The sequence below is a fragment of the Grammomys surdaster genome, unplaced genomic scaffold (assembly GCF_004785775.1).
Source record: "Grammomys surdaster isolate TR1022 unplaced genomic scaffold, NIH_TR_1.0 194, whole genome shotgun sequence".
Taxonomy (NCBI): domain Eukaryota; kingdom Metazoa; phylum Chordata; class Mammalia; order Rodentia; family Muridae; genus Grammomys; species Grammomys surdaster.
The window spans coordinates 11,628,142-11,646,540 of record NW_021604639.1 but is presented as its reverse complement, the minus strand read 5'-3'; the positions used below and the strand labels follow the sequence as shown (position 1 = coordinate 11,646,540).

Sequence of the window (18,399 nt, the reverse complement as noted above, 5' to 3'; positions counted from 1 at the left end):
GACAGGAGCAGACCGACTCTGTGTCAGCTGCTCTGAGTGCAGTGGCTCCTGGATGACTCAGGATTCAGTTTCTCCACAGGACAGGAGCAGACCAACTCTGTGTCTGCTCCAGCCCAGAGGACCAGGCAGGGGCAGAAGGTATTCTTATTTCTTTATGCTTCTTCATTTTGGCTAAACAGATATATATTTAATACATATTGGAATGGTCTGTTTAATTTATTCTGTTACCTTTTTATGTGTGTTCCTGGTAGTATTTCATTATTGGATGCCTTCTGTAGAATATTTACTATGCATTCTTAATTTTCTATGTTCTATTTAGTTAGCATTGCACCATTTCAGACATGCTAGAAAAATTTAAAAAGCTAAAGACTCATCAACCTCAACTTTCTTGCCAAAGTTGTCACATGATTTACATTTACATAGGTGCTATGATCTATCTTGTAGGGACTAGCAAGGTGTCTCAGTGGTGAAGAATGCACACTGCTCTTCCAGAAGATCTGAGTTTAGTTCCAGGCACTCACATTGTGCAGCTCACAATAACCTCTGTCTCTGGAGATCTGGCGCTCTCTCTGGTCTCTAGGAGAACTGCACTCATGGGCTCACCCCTCCCCCAGCACATATAATTAAATTAAATTAAATTAAATGCCTACCACATAGTGTTATTGTTTTATTTTAAACAATTATTTCAAGAAAAAAAGGAATTTTTCTCATGAACATATACTTACTCATGTCCTTTATTGTTCCCAGTAGATTTCTATTTCTGACTAATATAATTTTCCTGGCCCTTGACATTTTGTCCTTAGCTTTCTTCTCAGTTTTAATATGCAATACAAGTATGCTAGTGGGGTTTTGTAAACTATCTTTTTCTTGAAAGTGCTAACCCCATCCTCATTTTTGAAGGGTGTCATGTCTAATCAGGATAGAGCTGAAAGCTTGTCTGTTTGTCTGTTTGGAGGCTAGCTTTGTTCCAGTGTTATTTTCTGGCTCCCTTTGTTCCTGTGGTGAAGTCAGTTATCATCTGTCACTGTCCCTACTAATATGTCTGACCCTTCCCTCTGGCTGCTTTAAGATATTCTCTTTAGTATTTTGGCAGCTTGGCAATGGATGCATGACAATTTGCTTTTAGAAATCTTTTCTGTCTGGTGTAGTGAATATATTGGATCTGTAAGTTAATGTCTGTCTTCAAACATCAGGAATGGGCTGGCAAGATGGGTAAGCGTGTATAGGTGCTTTCTATCAGGTGGCCCTCCCATGTTTCATCCTTCCCAAACAGTTCCACCAAGCAAGACCAAGCATTCGAATATATAAGTCTATGAGGGCCACTTTTATTCAAACCACTACACAGAGTGATAGTAGAGAGGGGGAAGGGGAGGAGATAGGGAAGGGGAGGGAGAGGGAGAGGGAGAGGAAGAGGGGGAGGGAGAGGGGAGGGGGAGGGAGAGGGAAAGGGAGAGGGGAGGGGGAGGGGAGGGGGAGAAGAGGGACTGGATGTAGGGGTTGGGGTTAGAGAACATACTTCTTTGCCTTCTACTTCCTGTCCCACCTACATCCCCAGCTGAGTGTTGAGTGCCTGCCCATACTGAGGGTGGGGTCTTTCCCTTATTATTTTGCTGACCCTTAGTCAGTCTTCTCAGGCAGTGTGCTTACAGATACACCCAGAAGTATGTTTCCATTGGAGCCTTCAAATCGACACCTCACACCAACCATCATGATGAGCAACAGTCTGGTGTTTAATCAGGTGCTGGTGTTGTCCTTGGTGTGCTGTCCTGGATAGAGCAGGCAGACAGGATGGCTGCTTGATGACCTTCACACACACAGCCATCGTGACATGACTCATCCCCTCCCCCCTACCCCCGCTTTCCCACCATTCCCTTTCCTTGCTATCACTCTGTACCTTACGCTGGCTGTGGTATTTCCCCAGTCACCCAATGTCTTCAAGCACAAGAACTTGTTGCAATGGAATGGTTTTCACTTAGATCACTTAGATTTCCCCTCAAGAGTTGGGTGTTGAGCTGGCTGTGGTGGTGCGCACCTGTAATCCTAGCAATGGGGATTGGAAGTAGGATGGTAGGAGTTCAAGGTCATCCTCAGCTACATAACCAGCTTGAGTCCATTTTGGGCTGCACGAGAAGACCACCTCTCAGAAAGATTACATGGAACCTCTATTTCTGGTGATCGTCCTAGGACACCTGATCTGTCTCAGAAACATTGACCTACCTTGGCCCACCCACCCTCTCTCCTGTGTATACTAGACATGAGATCCCTTCAGAGTAAAGTTCTACTTATTTCTACTTATTCCTCTTACAGTTTGTATTTTATACTGTAGAGGAACTTGAGTGAACACTGCTATAGCATCTCTGACACAACTATTTATCTTTTTAGTTTTATCAGCAATATAAATTATACAATGGGTTTCATTGTGACATTTCCATAGATGCATATAATGTATTTTGTTCATATCCACATATACACCCATTATCCTCTGTGCTCCCATGCCCACTGATTCCCTGTTTTTTCCCAACTAGTTGTTCTTATGTGTTCATGTACTTGTTTGTGGAGAATCAATGAGTTTAGTTAGAGCCACTTAGAGGAACACGGGTATCGGGTTATTTACAGGTATATAAGCAATGTACCAGTGGCCATATAGTCATATAGTCTGATTTTCCTGAGGAAAATGTCTCTCCCTCTCTCAGCAACCACAAGTTGCCTTTATGATCAGTGACAGGGCTTCATGATATCCCCCTGCCCAGCAGCAGTTAACTGTCTGTAAATCATCATTGGGTAGGGGTGGAATGCCATGAGCCCTTCCTCTCTGTATGATAAGATGTTGACAGACACAATATTGTGCAGCTGCTAGGAGTTCACTGGTGGGACACCCAAGTCATTCTCAGAAAACAGAGTTTCATAGCAACTGCCCCCCAAGCCCTTGCTTTGTTTCCTTCCCCTTTTCTGCAATGTTCCCAAGCCTTGGAGGGAGTGGTCTAGATGTCACACTTAGGGGCTGAGCATTCGACAGTCTCCCCCTCTCAGCATGTAGGTCATGTATACATCTGTGCAGTTGCTAATGGAAGTGTCTCTAACACAAAGATTTCTAAGGAACTGTCTTAGTTAGGGTCACTATTGCTGTGATGAAATGCCATGACCAAAAGCAACTTGGGAAGGAGAGAGTTTATTTGGTTTACACCTCTACTTCATCACTGAAAGAAATCAGGGCAGGAGTTCAAACAGGGCAGAATCCTGGAGACAGGAGCTGATCCAGAGGCCATGGAGGAGTGCTACTTACTGGCTTGTTCCTCATGGGTTGCTCAGCCTGCTTTCTTATAATACCCAGAACCACCAGCCCAGGGTGGCCTTACCACCCTGGGCTGGACACTCTCTCATCAATCACCAGTTAAGAAAACACACTACTGGCCTACATCTTATGAAGGCATTTTCTCAGTTGAGGTTCCCTTGTCTCAAATGACTATCCTGTGTCCCGTTGACATTAAAAACTAGCCAGGACAGGAACCACAGTGTGGGCCTATGAGGATGTGGAATATGTACCAATCCTTTCAATAGAGAGAAGAAATGTGTGCACAAGCTATTGCACAGTCAAACTCATGTCTCACCAACATTCTCCTTGCCTTTGCAGAGCTGTGTCTGTATGACCCACCAGAGGTCCCCAATGCCACATTCAAAGCCCTCTCCTACAAGAATGGCACCATCCTAAACTGTGAATGCAAGAGAGGTTTCCGAAGACTAAATGAGCTGGTCTATATGCGTTGTTTAGGAAACTCCTGGAGCAACAACTGTCAGTGCACAAGCAACTGTAAGTGTCCCTTTTGCTACCTGGATGAGAAAGGAATTAGGGATAAAAGGAGAAGGACTCAATCTCCCATTAACTTGGACCAACAGATAAAAAATGGTGGATGAGGGACTGGAGAGATTGCTCAGTGGTTAAGAGCACTGACTGCTCTCCCAGAGGTCCTGAGTTCAATTCCCAGCAACCACATGGTGGCTCACAACCATCTGTAATCGGATCTGATGCTCTCTTCTGGTGTGTCTGAAGAAAGCAAACAGTGAACCCACCTACATAAATAAATCTTTTAAAAAATGGTGGAGGAATCTATGAATAACAGATTTTAAAGGCGTCTATAATATCCACTCATCTAACGTTAATGATGTCTACTTGGTCTTAGAACTAGACTTGCTAAGTTCTTGACTAAGCCTGAGTCAATCTGATAGATTCCAGGACTTTGCTGTTGGCTTCTCCTCTTCCTTGAGTTCACAATGCTCCTTCACACAGCCTGTTTCTCAGTTTCCTCTCCATTCCGGAGTGTGCATATATATTTTTTTCATTGCATATATCCATTATACATAGTACTGTGTTAAATAAGAATATTATCATGCAGGTATACACCATAGAATGAACATATTCTGCCCCTACCTGAAACCCCCACTCTCTCCTCTATTTCCCCTCCCCTCCATTACTAACTTTTAGTTTCCTTAGACAGTTTTCTTGTACTTTCAGGTCATATAGACATCGTTACATTTAGTTACCTATAGAAAGTCCAGGAACTACGAATGAAAGAAAACATATTTTTCTTTCTGGGGTTGCCTTAATTTGTTTAATATTGTTTTCTCTAGGTGCATTTATTTTCTTTATGGCTTAAAAAAATTTCATCCTAGCTGAGCTGAGGGTAGTGGCACATGTCTTTAAACCCAGCACTCAGTAGCCAGAGGCAGGTGGATCACTGTGAGTTTGAACCCAACCTGGTGTATAAAGTGAGCTCCAGGACAATCAGGACCGAATAGTGTGTGTGTGTGTGTGTGTGTGTGTGTGTGTGTGTGTGTGTGTGTATTAAAGAATAATCCATATATTCCACATTTGCTTTAGTCATTCCTCTGTTGTTAGATACCTAGGTGGGTCCCATAACTGATCTGTTGTTCCAGTCAGCTTTATTTTTTAACCATGAGGATGGAGGGGATCAGTGAGCCAAACCATGGGTGGAGGGCAGAGTTTAAAGATGACTGCTCTATTGAAGTGCCTGGCTTACTCATCCTCCAACCATCTCCCTTTATCCAAAGCTGGATTTCCATTGTCCCCTTACTGAGGTGCTCATCTGTAACCTCTCTACCAGTTCTTCACAACGGCAGACGTTTTCTGACCATTGCCTTAAGAGCACATTTCTCCAACTTGAACTGCTTTGAACCATTCGAGGGGAGTGGAGGAGCTAAGTAAACATTGAAGTTAGATCACTCCTTCCTGCCATGTGCCACATTGGTGGCACTGGTGACAAGGAACGAAGCCACTTATGTCTCATCCACATGCACACAAGGATTTCCCAGGAGGAGAAGCTTGGCATTTCTTCTAGCAATATGTTGTATCTGATGCCAATATGCATATAAATATGGAGAGGCCAGTGCTGGGCTATGTGTGCCGGCCCCATCCAAGGTGCCCTACTGAGCCCTGCCTGGCTGGGGTGCCTGGGCACAGCTGACGTGCTCGCTTGCTCAGGGGAGGCAGAATGAAGTCCATAATGGTGGCACACAGTCTGTGTTTTCCCAGAAGGGGAAATGTCGGAGTCTGGGTCAAGTGGTAGGTTTCCCAGTCTCCTGTGGTTCACAGGTGAACCACTGTGAGTCAGGAAAGTTGAGGGGAGGGTGCCCCCCAGTCCACGGGGGTTCCCCCAGTCCACATTTCCCCTTAGGGTGCCCACATGCTGGGCAGGAAGGAGGAAGGCAGAGCCCAAGACAGGCAGAACCCAGCTTGATTCAGAGTGCCAAGAGTATGGAGGGGCTGGAAGAAAGAAGGCCTTCTTCAGGAGATTTGGGTGCTGCTCTTTAAAAGCAGGGAGACAATCCTTGCCTGCTCGTGCTGGTTTATTTGATAGTAGATGAAACTACACACACTTTATTCAGGGTGAGCCAGTGATTAAATACCTTTTGCGGGAAGGAATGCCCAGGAAGAGACACTCATTGGTTGATGGCTCAGGGATACTTAGGTACCTCATTAGCAAGGAGAAGAATTCCAGGTATTTATGCTATGTGGCCCAGTGCCCATGGTCCTCAATGGAGTGTCATGGTTACATGTTCCAGAGCAGGTAGAGACAAGCAGGGAATGGCTTCACTCCTGCCATTCTCAGTTTTGAGATTCCTGGGGTCTGAGCTCATTCAAGCTTGTTATTCTCATGCCTGACTGGTAACAAAGTCCCACATGCCCTATGCAAGGGAGGCCTTGTTTGTTTATCTCTGCACACTCAGCACAGATATATCCCTGGCACCAGAGAGATGTCCCAGGGTGAATGACCGCACCAACAGCTCTTCCTATTCTGAGCATTTGATTCTCCCATATTCTCTAGCCCGTGACAACTCAAGAGAGCAAGTTACACCTCAACCTGAAGACCAGAAAGAGCAACAAACCACAGACATGCAGAGATCAACACAGTCTGTGCACCCAGAGAACCTTACAGGTAAGACATGCACCTCAACAACCATCCTCTAGCTGGCTCCTGGAAACTGGCCTTTGGTTACATGGAAAAGATGAACCAAAGAAGGGAGATTAGTTCTGTTCTCAATAGGCAGGTACAACTCGTTCTCCTCCTCTCAGAATTCCATGCAGATAACTCACTGCTTAGCATTTCAAGCCACTCTTTCTGATAGTAACATAGGCGACTGTTTAGGAACTGTTTAGGAATCCTATAGATTCAATTCAATTCAATTCAATTCAATTCAATTCAATTCATAAGCATGTGTTGGCAATATCTCCAATCTAGACACCACCCACAGAAGAAAGAACGAATCTCTCCTATTTTCTCTTAAGCACAAACCAATGAACTTGGAGCAAAACCACTGGTAACGATTTGCCTTTTACAGTACAGAGTTGTAAAATGATAGCCCCAGACACTTATTCACTACTCCGTGAGGTGTGGATGAGTGGGCTCTGTGTCTACTCACACTTTCCCAGATGAAATGATAATACTTAAATTAAGCCACGATGTAAAGAGGAAAGAGATTGCTAGTGTTAGACCTGAGATTTGCAGGGACCAGTGAGCCATAAGAAGACCCCATAATCTTATGATAAAGTTATAGCCTTACAAAGAACTTTATTGCATCATGTATAATCTCATTTAGACCCACAGCTGAGTGACTCAGGGTGCAGGAAGAGATTCCTTGATTATCAAAGAAACTAAGACACAGAGCCTTGAAACGGTTTAGCTAAAGTCACATCACAGAGTGGAAGCAAGACCTCTAGTCCCTCTTTCTTCTGAGAGCTTATTTTTAGCTACTTAAAAATTACTCACAGCATCCAATGTGTGTGTGGGGGGGGAGTCCAATACAGAAGCAATGTGATGTTTTCAGTCCCTTTTCTCTTCTAGCTCTGCCCTGGAATAATGTTTTTCAAATAAATAGATTTAATGTTTTCTCTTCTCTCCTGGTAACTGGTTCCAATCCCTACAGTTACTGAAAGGTCTCTGTTGGTGGGTTGTCAATATTTTTTCTTACTCAAGAGATCATTAGATGAACTGGGCATAGTTGTACATGTCTGTAATCCTAGCATTTGGAGAGCAGAAGCAGGAGGATGAGAAGTTCAAATCCATCCTGAACTGTATGATACCCTCCTCAGCCCCAAATAATGAGGGGGAAGGGATATGGGGAGGAGGATGGAGATGAGGGATGGGGAGAAAGAGGGGGGAGGGAGGGGAAGGGGGAGAGAGAGAGAGGGAACAAGCTGTTTCTAGCTGAGTGATGTTTCATAAATTGCCATAGTTTGAGGTTTAAAGAAAAAAAATCAAAGAACCTGTCAACAGGTTCTGTCAACTATGATGCTTCTTGATCTTAAAATAATTCATTCTGAGACTAAAACTCAGTCCCAGTGTTGTTACGCAAAGTGCAGTGTAACAGAAAATGGCTAAGGTCAGGGACACCCAGCTTCCTGTGGGGGCAGAGAGTTTGTATATGGTTCTTTGGGGGATTGTTTTGGGTACTCAGATGTTTTGAAAATCTGGAAGATTCTAAACCTATGAGTAATTTATGATCCAGAGTTCGACATCACGTATAGTTCTGTCTGATTAGATGGAGAGCCATTGGTAAGAGTTACAAGATTAATTCAGAACAGGCCATGATCTCTGCAGCCGAAGTCCAGCCAAGCCTGGATTCATTCCAGTGAGTGAGAAGTCGCTAGGTGTAGGGTCTTGACAGGATCAATGTCGGTCTCCCTTCAGCTGTGGTTTAATCAAAGATGACCCATTTCTCTGAGATTCTCTCAGTGTCTCCCTTCCTCCAGACATTAGCTTTGTCCTGGGTCAGCTCCCTCAAGTCCCAAGCTGACTACTAACTGCTACTCAGATTTGTTCCTCCTAACGTAGTCAGTGGACTTACAGAGAGGTCTGTCCATCTGCTCCACCCAGCTGCTGTCTCTCAGCAGAGAGCCTCAGGGTCTTTGCAGCATGGGTCAAATGAAATGCACATTCTCCCTGTGCCCTGGCAAGCATCCTCTCTTCACCCGGTCCACCTTCCTCTGTCTTTCTCACCTAATCAACTATTCAACTCGTGCAGGAGTGACCACCATGTGACTTTTCCTGGGGAGACCTAAACAAACATCTGGTCACTAGATAGAGCACTGATCTCAAACTAAAGAAACGATCCCACCCAAGTATCATGTAACGAGCCAATGAATTCATTGGGCTTATTCTTGGGAGCAAGGGTAACTCAAATTCAGCTGCATCATCAGAAACCCCACCTCAACATGGATGGAAACCCTTGAAAGCTGCATCTCTGGAGCTCCCTATAGGACTGGCAGAAGACTCCAATAGTTTGAGATTCCTTTCCCTCAGTCGTTGTTTATGTAACAGTAAGGGAAGAGGGGTGGTGAGTTGCAGGAGCATCCTGACATCTGCGGGGTTTGCTTATTTTTTTGAGTCTTAAGGATCCCCCCTCCAAGAGGGAATATTCCAACTCAGAGGAAAAATCTGCACCCCTGTGGGTTCCATGCCTTCCTAATGCCTACATTGCTGACAGCTGGATTCTATCAACACTTGTAGGTTTGGTGAAAGCAAAACAAGTAAATAAGAACTGAGGTCCAGTTTTAGCCACCAGAGTTGCTCTGGGTGAAAGAAATAACCTAGAAGCACTCGTTGTGCCATCCCAAACTTGCCTTCAGAGTTCTTTTCCTCTTCCAGGTCACTGCAAGGAGCCCCCTCCTTGGGAACATGAAGATACCAAGAGAATCTATCATTTCGTGGAAGGACAGAGAGTTCACTACAAGTGTATGCAAGGATACAAGGCTCTACAGAGAGGTCCTGCTACCAGCATCTGCAAGATGATGTGTGGGAAAACAGGGTGGACTCAGCCCCAGCTCACGTGTGTAGATGAAAGAGAACACCATAGATTTCTGGGTAGGTTGTTCCTTTCGTATGGCCTTCCCGTTCTTTCCTCATCTGGACCAAGGTGAGACTCCACACTACCATGGGACCTGGGGAAAGCCACTTGATCTTCTAGGTCCCATCTTTTAAGAAACAGAACACGTGACATACCGAGGTCCCCTTAACTCTACCTAGAGATGGTTAAAGGCAGGGAAATGAGGATCTCTCCAGTGCTCTGAACCATACAGGATTCTGTCTCTTGGATAGAGTACTATCCTGTATCTATCCAAGCCTGAGCTTCTGTAACTTCTGCCCAACACCAAGATATTCCATTGTTCACAAGGGGAAGTTGAGCATCATGCCCACATGTCCCTTCTTGGTACTTACGTGTCATTTGCACTGCGTTCCATTGTCATTACAGTCCTTTGTAAAAGTCCCCTCAATCTTCGATAAAAAGTACAAGTATGTGGGAAGTGGTTCGCTTCAGCATGTGTTTTCCCATGCCCAGTCCTGCTCACGTACAACCTGCCTGCACTGAGGTCTTCAGCTATCTTTGTTTGAAATCTTACTACTTCCATAATGAAAAGCTACCCATATTCTCTGATGAGTTTTCCTGGGTTTTTTGCTTACTGTCATCTGTCACATTTCATGGCTTCCTCTGTGGTTCTCTCAGGATGCTCTTTGCTTCTCATAACTTGCCTCCAGTGAGCCACTCCCATGGCCAGGGCAAGCCAATCATCTTCCTTGAAAGAGGTGGAATGACAAAGGCCCTGGCTGTCTGAGTTAGGGTTAATATTGCTGTGATGAAACACCATGATCAAAAGCAACTTGGGGAGGAGAGGGTTTATTTGGCCTACATTTCCACATCATTATTTAAGATGGAAGGAAGTCAGGAAACAGGGCATGGACCTGGAGGCAGGAATCGATACCAGGGACATGGAGGAGTACTGCTTATTGGCTTGCTCCTCGTGGTTTGCTCAGCCTGCTTTCCTATTGAACCTAGGACCACCAGCTCAGAGGTGGCTCCACCAACAATGGGCTGAGCCCTCCTACAGCAGTCATTTATTAAGGAAATCCCCTACAGGTGTGCCTACAGCTCAATGTTATGGTGGCATTTTCTCAACTGAAGTTCCCTCTTCTTCAGTGACTCCAGCCTATGGCAAGTTGATGTAGAACCAGCCAGCACACTGTGTCACTGATTACAAAGGAATTGTTAAAGCTCCATTTGTCTCCATTTGGTGGTGGTGGTTGTGGGGTGTGAGTGTGTGTGTGTGTGTGTGTGTGTGTGTGTGTGTGTGTGTGTGTGTGTTCTTCTGACCCATTTCCAAGTCAAGGGTGGAATCCAGGGCTGAGTCCAAAGCCTGGAGAGAAAGATTTGTCCAGAGTTCCATAGATAGCCACTGTCAGGGTACAATTCCCTTTTACATGTTTTTCTATGGCCCCTTAACTGCTTTTAGTGCCCCTGGTGTGGAGCTGTGTCCCAGAGACATGCCCCAAAAAGGTGCCGATGCCTTAGCAGGTGTATCGAGGGCCAGGAGCCCCAGATGGTGGATGGAGGAAGGCATTAGATCCCATATCACCGTCTTTGGCTCCAGATACAATGCTTTCTTTCTTTTGCAGCTAGTGATGAATCTCAAGGAAGCAGAAATTCTTTTCCTGAGAGTGAGACTGCCTGTCCCATCAGCACCACAGGTATGGAGAGACTGTCCATGAACAGAGATTTGGCCACCAGGCAAGGGCAGACAGTGGCTATACAAGCCTCTCAATTAATGAATATGAAGAGGAGGGGAAGCCAGCTGTAGTTGCTTCCTTCTTCTCTAAAGCAAGGATATGGCCATAGCAACATAATCAACCCAGGCAGTCTGGGAAGATGGCTCAGTTGGTAAGGTGCTTGTCATGCAAAGCACAAGGACCTGAGTTGGATCCCTCAGAAACCACACTCAATTTTTTTTTAAATAGCTACATAAGGCAGTGATTACCTATACTCCTAGCACCGAGGAGGAGGAGACATGGTGATCTCTGCAGCTTGCTGGCCATCAGCTAGAGTAGCTGAACCAATGAGATTCAGGTTCTGTAAGAGATCTCATAAAACAAGGTAATCAATTAAGAAAGATATCTGAGGTTGACCTCTGGCCTCCATAGGCTCATGTGCATGGGCACGTGCACACACACACACACACAAATGTGTACACCTCTCCACATACACAAACAATCTAAGGAAGGAGAAACCACAGGACAGAGGTTGAGGTCTCCAGACAGATGCTGCTCACTTGACCCTCACACCCCTTCCCCCAACCTGAGTGACTAGCCTACTTGGGGAAGCCCCTCCTCTCGCAGACTCATACAGTCCTACGCTGGCCGTAAAATAAGTATCCACTCAGCTCTCTTTTCCACAGACTTCCCACAACTCACAGAAGCAACTACAACAACGGAAACCTTCGTGCTCACAATGGAGTATCAAGTAGCAGGTGGGCCAGCTCATTTCCTTTACAGACAAATGGTGCAGCACGCCAAGACGTGGGTAGTTTGGCTGGTTGCCATGACCCCTTCCCTCACTGTTTCTAAGGGTAGACAATGGCTTTAATTGCTATCATTGTTCAAAATCCCATGGATCTGCTGCAGTACGTTGGGAGTTGTATTACCTACCTTTTTCGTTGCTGTGACCAAAAGCCTGACAAAACAAACTGAAGGAGAGAAAGGTTTGTTCTGACTCCCAGTTCTGGGATCTAGTCCATCACTATGAGGGGCACAGCAGCGGGAGGCTGAGCAGCTGGTCACAGTGCATCTGTGGTTAAGAAACAGAGAAAAACTAGCCATGGTGGTATATGCCTTTAATCCCAGCACTTGGAAGGCAGAGGCTAGCCTGGTCTGTACAGTGAATTCCAGGAGAGCCAGAATGACATAGTAAGAACCTGTTCCAAAAAATAAAAGAAATTTTAAAAAGTGAAAGATAAAAGCTTGTATTCAGCTCACTCTCCTTTTTGGAGCCCACAGAATGGGACCCCACTTTTGGAGCAGGTCTCCTTCTCACCATGTAACCTGATCTGGATAACCTCTCATGGACACACCCAGAGATTTATCTCTAATGTGACTCTAGAACCTAGCAATCAACGTAAGCCAAGACTGTCGTCAGAGCTAAACCTTAAATAGCCCTAATCCAGTTTCTCCCATATACATCTTCAAGAACAAAGTCCCCCAAACTTTAGCGAGGGACAAAGCAAGGACCCAGGGAGAGAAAAAAATAATGTCCATAAGCACCTCAGTTATTCTGGTAGGAGGCAAAAACAGGCCTCAGAGCTATACCTTCCTGGACCACTGAATAATGGCGGGTTCTGGAAGCTTCCCGAGTCAGCATCTGGGAGGTGTGAGCAATTCCAGGAGATAGCAGTGTGTTCGGGATTTCTTATCTTCTTTCAACATTTCCTTCATGAAAGATGCTGCTAGTGAGGACTGCCCTTTGGGCCTTCCTCAAGTTGAGCTGTACTGTCTGGAGGAGAAGTGCCAGCCTCTTTCTATGGCTGTCTCTTCCACACCCACTTCTACTCGTTGAAGGCTCCTTGAACCTTCTAAGAAATCCCCAGGGAGGGGAGGGAAGAAAGGAGAACCTGTAGGCCTCAGCTGTTCAGGATGTCCTTGCTCACCTAGGGAATTTTCTTATCTCATCTATGGATCCAGCCATCTACCCAGGACCTCCCCAAAGCATGGCCACAACCTGAACTCCCTCTCCCTCCCCCGCCCAACCTTCTCTCTCTCTCTCTTGACAGTGGCCAGCTGCATCTTCCTGCTCATCAGCATCCTCCTCCTGAGTGGGCTTACCTGGCAACATAGATGGTAAGTCCAACAATGGAAGGACCTAGCACCCCAATGTCTGGTCCCTGGCCTGGCAGCATGAACATTGCCCAGGATTTGGCCTCAGCCAACAGGCTGGGGATAGCACCTATGCAAGCACAAGACTTATATTCAATCCCTAAAAGCTTTGTTAAAAAAAAAATTCAATGTGATGGCATTTACCTACAACTGTATAGTTCTAGAGCTGAGGGGGGGCAGGCAGAGATGGATCCCTCATACTCTCTGGCCAGCCAGCCTAGTGAAACTGGTGAACTCCAGGTTCATCAGGAAACCCTGTTTCAAAAGTAATGTGAATAGTATCCTAAGGAACAATACTCTAGATTGACTGTAGTCCCCGCATACATTAACTCCCTGATACACGTACTCTTACTGAACGTGTATGCCCGGTACTGAATGGGTTATATTAGCAAATATCAACCCTGTTCTCAGAGATCTGTGCTGTTTAGAGATTAGGAAAAGCTAGACTACACAAATGTGTAGATAGAGAGAGTTTTAATCCTATTTAGATATCTTCAACCTTGCTATCCATCCACCAGGGCTTTACCGTTGTTGCTGGAACAGACCATGCCACCCCACCCTCCCCAACTCTACTAATCCTCTGCTAAAACCCAGCATGGGTAGCAAGGGATGGAGAAAGGAGACAGGGACCGTGGCTAGACCAGGCTTGATGATCTGGGTGAAGGTTGCTGGGTATTCACAAGGCTTTAAAGACAGTGCCGAGCATTGAGTGTTAATACAGTGAGAAGCTCCTGGATAGCAGGAGCAGGGGAGGCTCTGTATTCCGGCTATGTCTGTGTGTCCGTCTGTCCGTCTGTCCGTCTGTCTTAGAGTTCCCTCGGTTTTTAGGTCCCAAGTATCTTGGTCAGTGATATCTACCATAGTTCATATAATGTCTTCTTAAGGATAAACAAAATTTCAAGCCATGAGTAAATAAAGAGTTTTGTGTGAGACAGAAACCAGAAATTAGGAATCAGGAATCTAGGTAAGTACGCGTACTTGCGTGCAAGCACACACATGAACACGCGTACACACACACACACACACAGACTGGGGCTTGGGGGAGAACTGTGTATGGTGGTACATCCCGTTGCTCTCAGCACTCAAGAGCTGAGGCAGGAAGGTCATGAGTTTGAGTTTGAGAACAGCTGTGCTGCACAGAAAATCCCATGTCAACTTTAGCCACACAGTGAGACCTGTCTCTATATAAATAACATGCGGGGGGGGGGTGCAGTTCAGCTGGTAGAGTGTGTGCTGAGCATGCTTACCAAGCCCGGGCTTGATCACAGCACCATAAGAGGCCAGGTACCGTGACATACACCTCTAACCCCAGAACTCAGGAAGTCATCCTGGGCTATACGAGATCTTATATCAAAAACCTAAACACTTTATTTAAAGAAAAAATGAACTTAAGAATGTAAAACCATCTTGAGAAAAGCCAAATGCATCCTGATTAGAGTCGACTGTGAGAGATGTTCTTTGTTTCATTTCCTGCGGTTATGACAAAACACCTCAGCAGAAGCAACCTGAGAGAGACGGAGCTTATCCGGCTTACAGGTCCAGGATGCAGTCCATCCTCGTGTGGCAGCTAAGGTGGCCAGAACCTGAAGCAGTTACTCTTATCACACCCTCCATCAAAAGCAAGGAGCAATGGGTTAGCATGCACACTTACGCCACACTTATTCCTCTTTTTATACAGTCTAGAACCCAAACCCATTTAGGCTGGGTCTTCTCCCAACTGATTGCAGTAATGAAGACAATCCCCTGCAGACATGCTCACAGACAACCTAATCTAGGTAATCCTCCATTGAGATTCCCTTTTGGTAACTTTAGGTTGTGTTAAATTGGCAATTAGAACTAAACCATCGCTGGGCGGTGGTGGAGCACACCTTTAATCCCAGCACTTGGGAGGCAGAGGCAGGCGGATTTTTGAGTTCAAGGCCAGCCTGGTCTACAGAGTGAGCTCCAGGACAGCCAGAGATAAACAGAGAAACCCTGTCTCGAAAAACCAAAAAAAAAAAAAAGAACTAAACCATCATAGTGCCAGATGTCAAGGGTGTGCCCTCCTGCCAGAGCAGGTTCTGGCCAGCCCTGATACTCTGAAATCTTTAATAACATAGCCATAGGGTAGGTGGGTGGGAATCTGATTTCTTCCATTCTTATGTTGTTCATCTGGCCTACTCTCCACTTTTCTTAAGTAGACCGAGAAGCAGAAGTCATTGAGGTCCAAAGGAGGATGCCCCGATAGTCGTTGTGCTCGAAATGACCCATAGCCCTGACAGTCTACCAGTTTCCTTAAGGTGTTCTTTCAGAGTTGTGGGAGATGAAACATGATGTAATACACCTGACAGTCTAGCCCTCAGTACTTGTGAGACGTTCTTCATGCTCAGGATGAGCATCTACCTGGCATGGACCATTTCGTCTGGTATCTTGAAGACACAAACACTCAGAACCAGAGGACAAGGTTCATCGTGAGCAATGATAGCTTAAGTTTACAGTGTGAAGTAAGAAACTGTCTAAGACTGTGTGAGTCCCCTAGACCTCCCAGGACCAGGGCCATTAGGGAGACTGAACTATAATCTCAATATGACCCCTTTGGTCAGAGAACATGTCCAAGAAAACAAAAACAAAACACTTCTGAAATCCCAGCCCGAAGGAGTCCAGCATAACAAGATCCTGTTACAGATGCATAGGTGCCTCAGGTTTACACACACTCCCCTATGGACACATGATTAAAAGTGATACAGATAGATAGATAGATAGATAGATAGATAGATAGATAGATAGATAGATAGATATGAAAACAAAGTCTACTTTCTAGAAGCTAATTTCATCTAATGCTGCCCTCTTGTGGCCGACTGGAATTTCTACCTCTGAATTCTGAAAATTTTTATCTTTGCCAGAGTGCTTTGGTTGTTTTTGGGACACTCACTAGGAGCTAGGAGTGTGCACTGGCTGGCTCACATTGGCTATGTTTTCAGGAATTTTATGGTTTTTTTGTTTTGGTTTGGTTTGGTTTTTTGTTTTTCGAGACAGGGTTTCTCTGTGTAGCCCTGGCTGTCCTGGAACTCACTCTGTAGACCAGGCTGGCCTCGAACTCAGAAATCCGCCTGGCTCTGTCTCCCAAGTGCCGGGATTAAAGGCGTGCGCCACCACTGCTCGGCTGATAAAATTATTTTCATTGCTACTTCATAACTGTAATTTTGCTGCTGTTATGATTTGTAAGGTAAATAGCTATGTTTTCCAACACTGTTAGGTGACCTCTGTGAAAGGGATTTTGATCCTCCCTCCACTCAGAGGGGTTCCCATCCACAGGTTGAGGACTGCTGGTTTAGGTGTTTTTGAGACAGATTTTTACTTTGTAGCCCAGGAAGCCCTTGTTTTCACTGTGGTGCCCTTGTTTTCATTGTGTAGCCCAGGCATCTTTGAACTAACCTACCACACAAATTTGTGTTGGGACTACAGTGGTATACCATAACACTAGGTATGGCGTGTATTTATGCAATAGAACTATGCAGCCATCTTCATGGATCTGGTTGTTAGACGTTCTCAACACACACCTGCTTGGAGCTGTGGCCTGTGACATTCCAAGTGAACTGGGTTACTGTAGTTCTGTAAGTTTAATATACCATTAAAAACTCTGTTTCTGGTGCTGAAAAGATAGATCAGTAAAGTACTTGTCTTATGAGCATAAAACCTGGCTCAAGCCCAGAACCCACATAAAAACAAAAAAAAACATAAAAACAAAACAAACAAACAACAACAGCAACCAACAGCAACAACAACAACAACAACAACAAAAACCACTGAGCACAGTGGGCACTTATGATCACAGGGCTGGAGAGGCAGAGATATGGGACAACCAGCCTAGCCCTTCTTGGAAAGTTCCAAGCCAGTGAGAGACCCTGTCTCAAAAATATCAGAGTATCTGGCTCCTGGGGAATGAGAGCCAAAGTTGTTCTCTGGCCTCCACATGTAATACACACACACACACACACACACACACACACCTACCTTAGTTCCTTAGTTATATTAACCATATTCCAAGTTTTCACTACAAGCATACATTCACTGAGTACCAACGACCTCCATCATTGCAGAATACCTGCAGGCCAGCTCTAGCTAGCAGCAAGGAGTCTCCGCTCACACCAATCACTCAGGATATTTAATGGTGACTCTTATTCCAACTCAGCAGTTACTATTCCACAGGACTAAATGAGGAAAAGCCCACAACTGCCAAGTGTTGGATGTTACATCATGGGCCACAGACATGCACAATTCAGCCCTGCTCCTGGGAACTAGTAGACTGGAAGAGGGAAGAAAAAACCTTGAGTGTTTTTGTGGTGCTGGGGATATAGGTCAGTAGTAGAATTTTTTCTTGGCCCTGGGTTCAATCCTTAGTATAGAAGGAAAAGAGGAATAGAAAATATGGAGGAAAAGAGGAAGGGAGAGACAGAGGGAGACTTGTTAAAGGTCTAATATAGAAATATGTAAACAAGAACATTTAATCTACATGGGATCCAAAGACAGCTTACTGAGCTGATGGCCTCTGAAGTGTCAGATAAACCAAGGCAAGAAACAGCTCCTGGACAAGGAAGCTGGGGTACCTACGGAATTGTGAGATCCTGTGGTGATGTCTGGGAGAAGGTTGGGTTACAGGATCTAAAGTGAATGGGGACCATGGCCACAATGATACTACACTGCTCAGATGGAAAGAAATACTGTCATGGAAGATGAGGCCACATTGAGGAGCTGTGACAAGATGCTGATGTGACAGTACCTCAGATCACCTCACCTAGGAGAGAAACAGTAACCTTAGGTGACCTGTATGCAGCGTAGAGGCCAGGTTTACCATGGGCAATGTGTCAGCAATTTGATTGCATTACGATGAAGTAAATGCAAATAGAAGTTGATGATTGTGACATTGTGGGTCCGTGGATCTGACTGAATGGAGGAAGAGAACCAAGAGGTCTAGAAAGAACTGAGCAAATTAGTATGATTGGTAAGCTGGATAAAATTAGGGATGAGGGATGAGTCAGAGAGGGACCCTGGGTTTCTGAGAGAGGGATCCTCTGTAATCACTAGATCCTACCATGAAATGTAAAGTGGGGGTCTCAAGCACTTCGCCCCTTAGAGGTTAGCCACAGAGCACAGCCCAGTAGGGCATCTACTTGCTCAGACCCACTCAGCTCTGTATCTCTACCAGCTG

General features: G+C 45.3%; 1 protein-coding gene across 2 annotated transcripts in view; it reads left to right on the top strand.

Moving 5' to 3' along the window:
- Il2ra (interleukin 2 receptor subunit alpha) overlaps positions 1 to 18,399 on the top strand; it is a 54,188-nt gene that overhangs the window by 33,163 nt on the left and 2,626 nt on the right. Inside the window, exons 2-8 of one of the 2 annotated variants that reach the window (XM_028769883.1) lie at positions 3,632 to 3,808; positions 6,342 to 6,452; positions 9,162 to 9,377; positions 10,965 to 11,036; positions 11,741 to 11,812; positions 13,109 to 13,175; positions 17,400 to 17,808. In XM_028769883.1, coding sequence (XP_028625716.1) covers positions 3,632 to 3,808; positions 6,342 to 6,452; positions 9,162 to 9,377; positions 10,965 to 11,036; positions 11,741 to 11,812; positions 13,109 to 13,175; positions 17,400 to 17,409 — 725 coding nt within the window. In that variant the 3' untranslated portion in view covers positions 17,410 to 17,808. Of the gene's footprint in view, positions 1 to 3,631; positions 3,809 to 6,341; positions 6,453 to 9,161; positions 9,378 to 10,964; positions 11,037 to 11,740; positions 11,813 to 13,108; positions 13,176 to 17,399; positions 17,809 to 18,399 lie in introns of those variants that run through there. The other variant, XM_028769882.1, reaches the window with a different exon arrangement.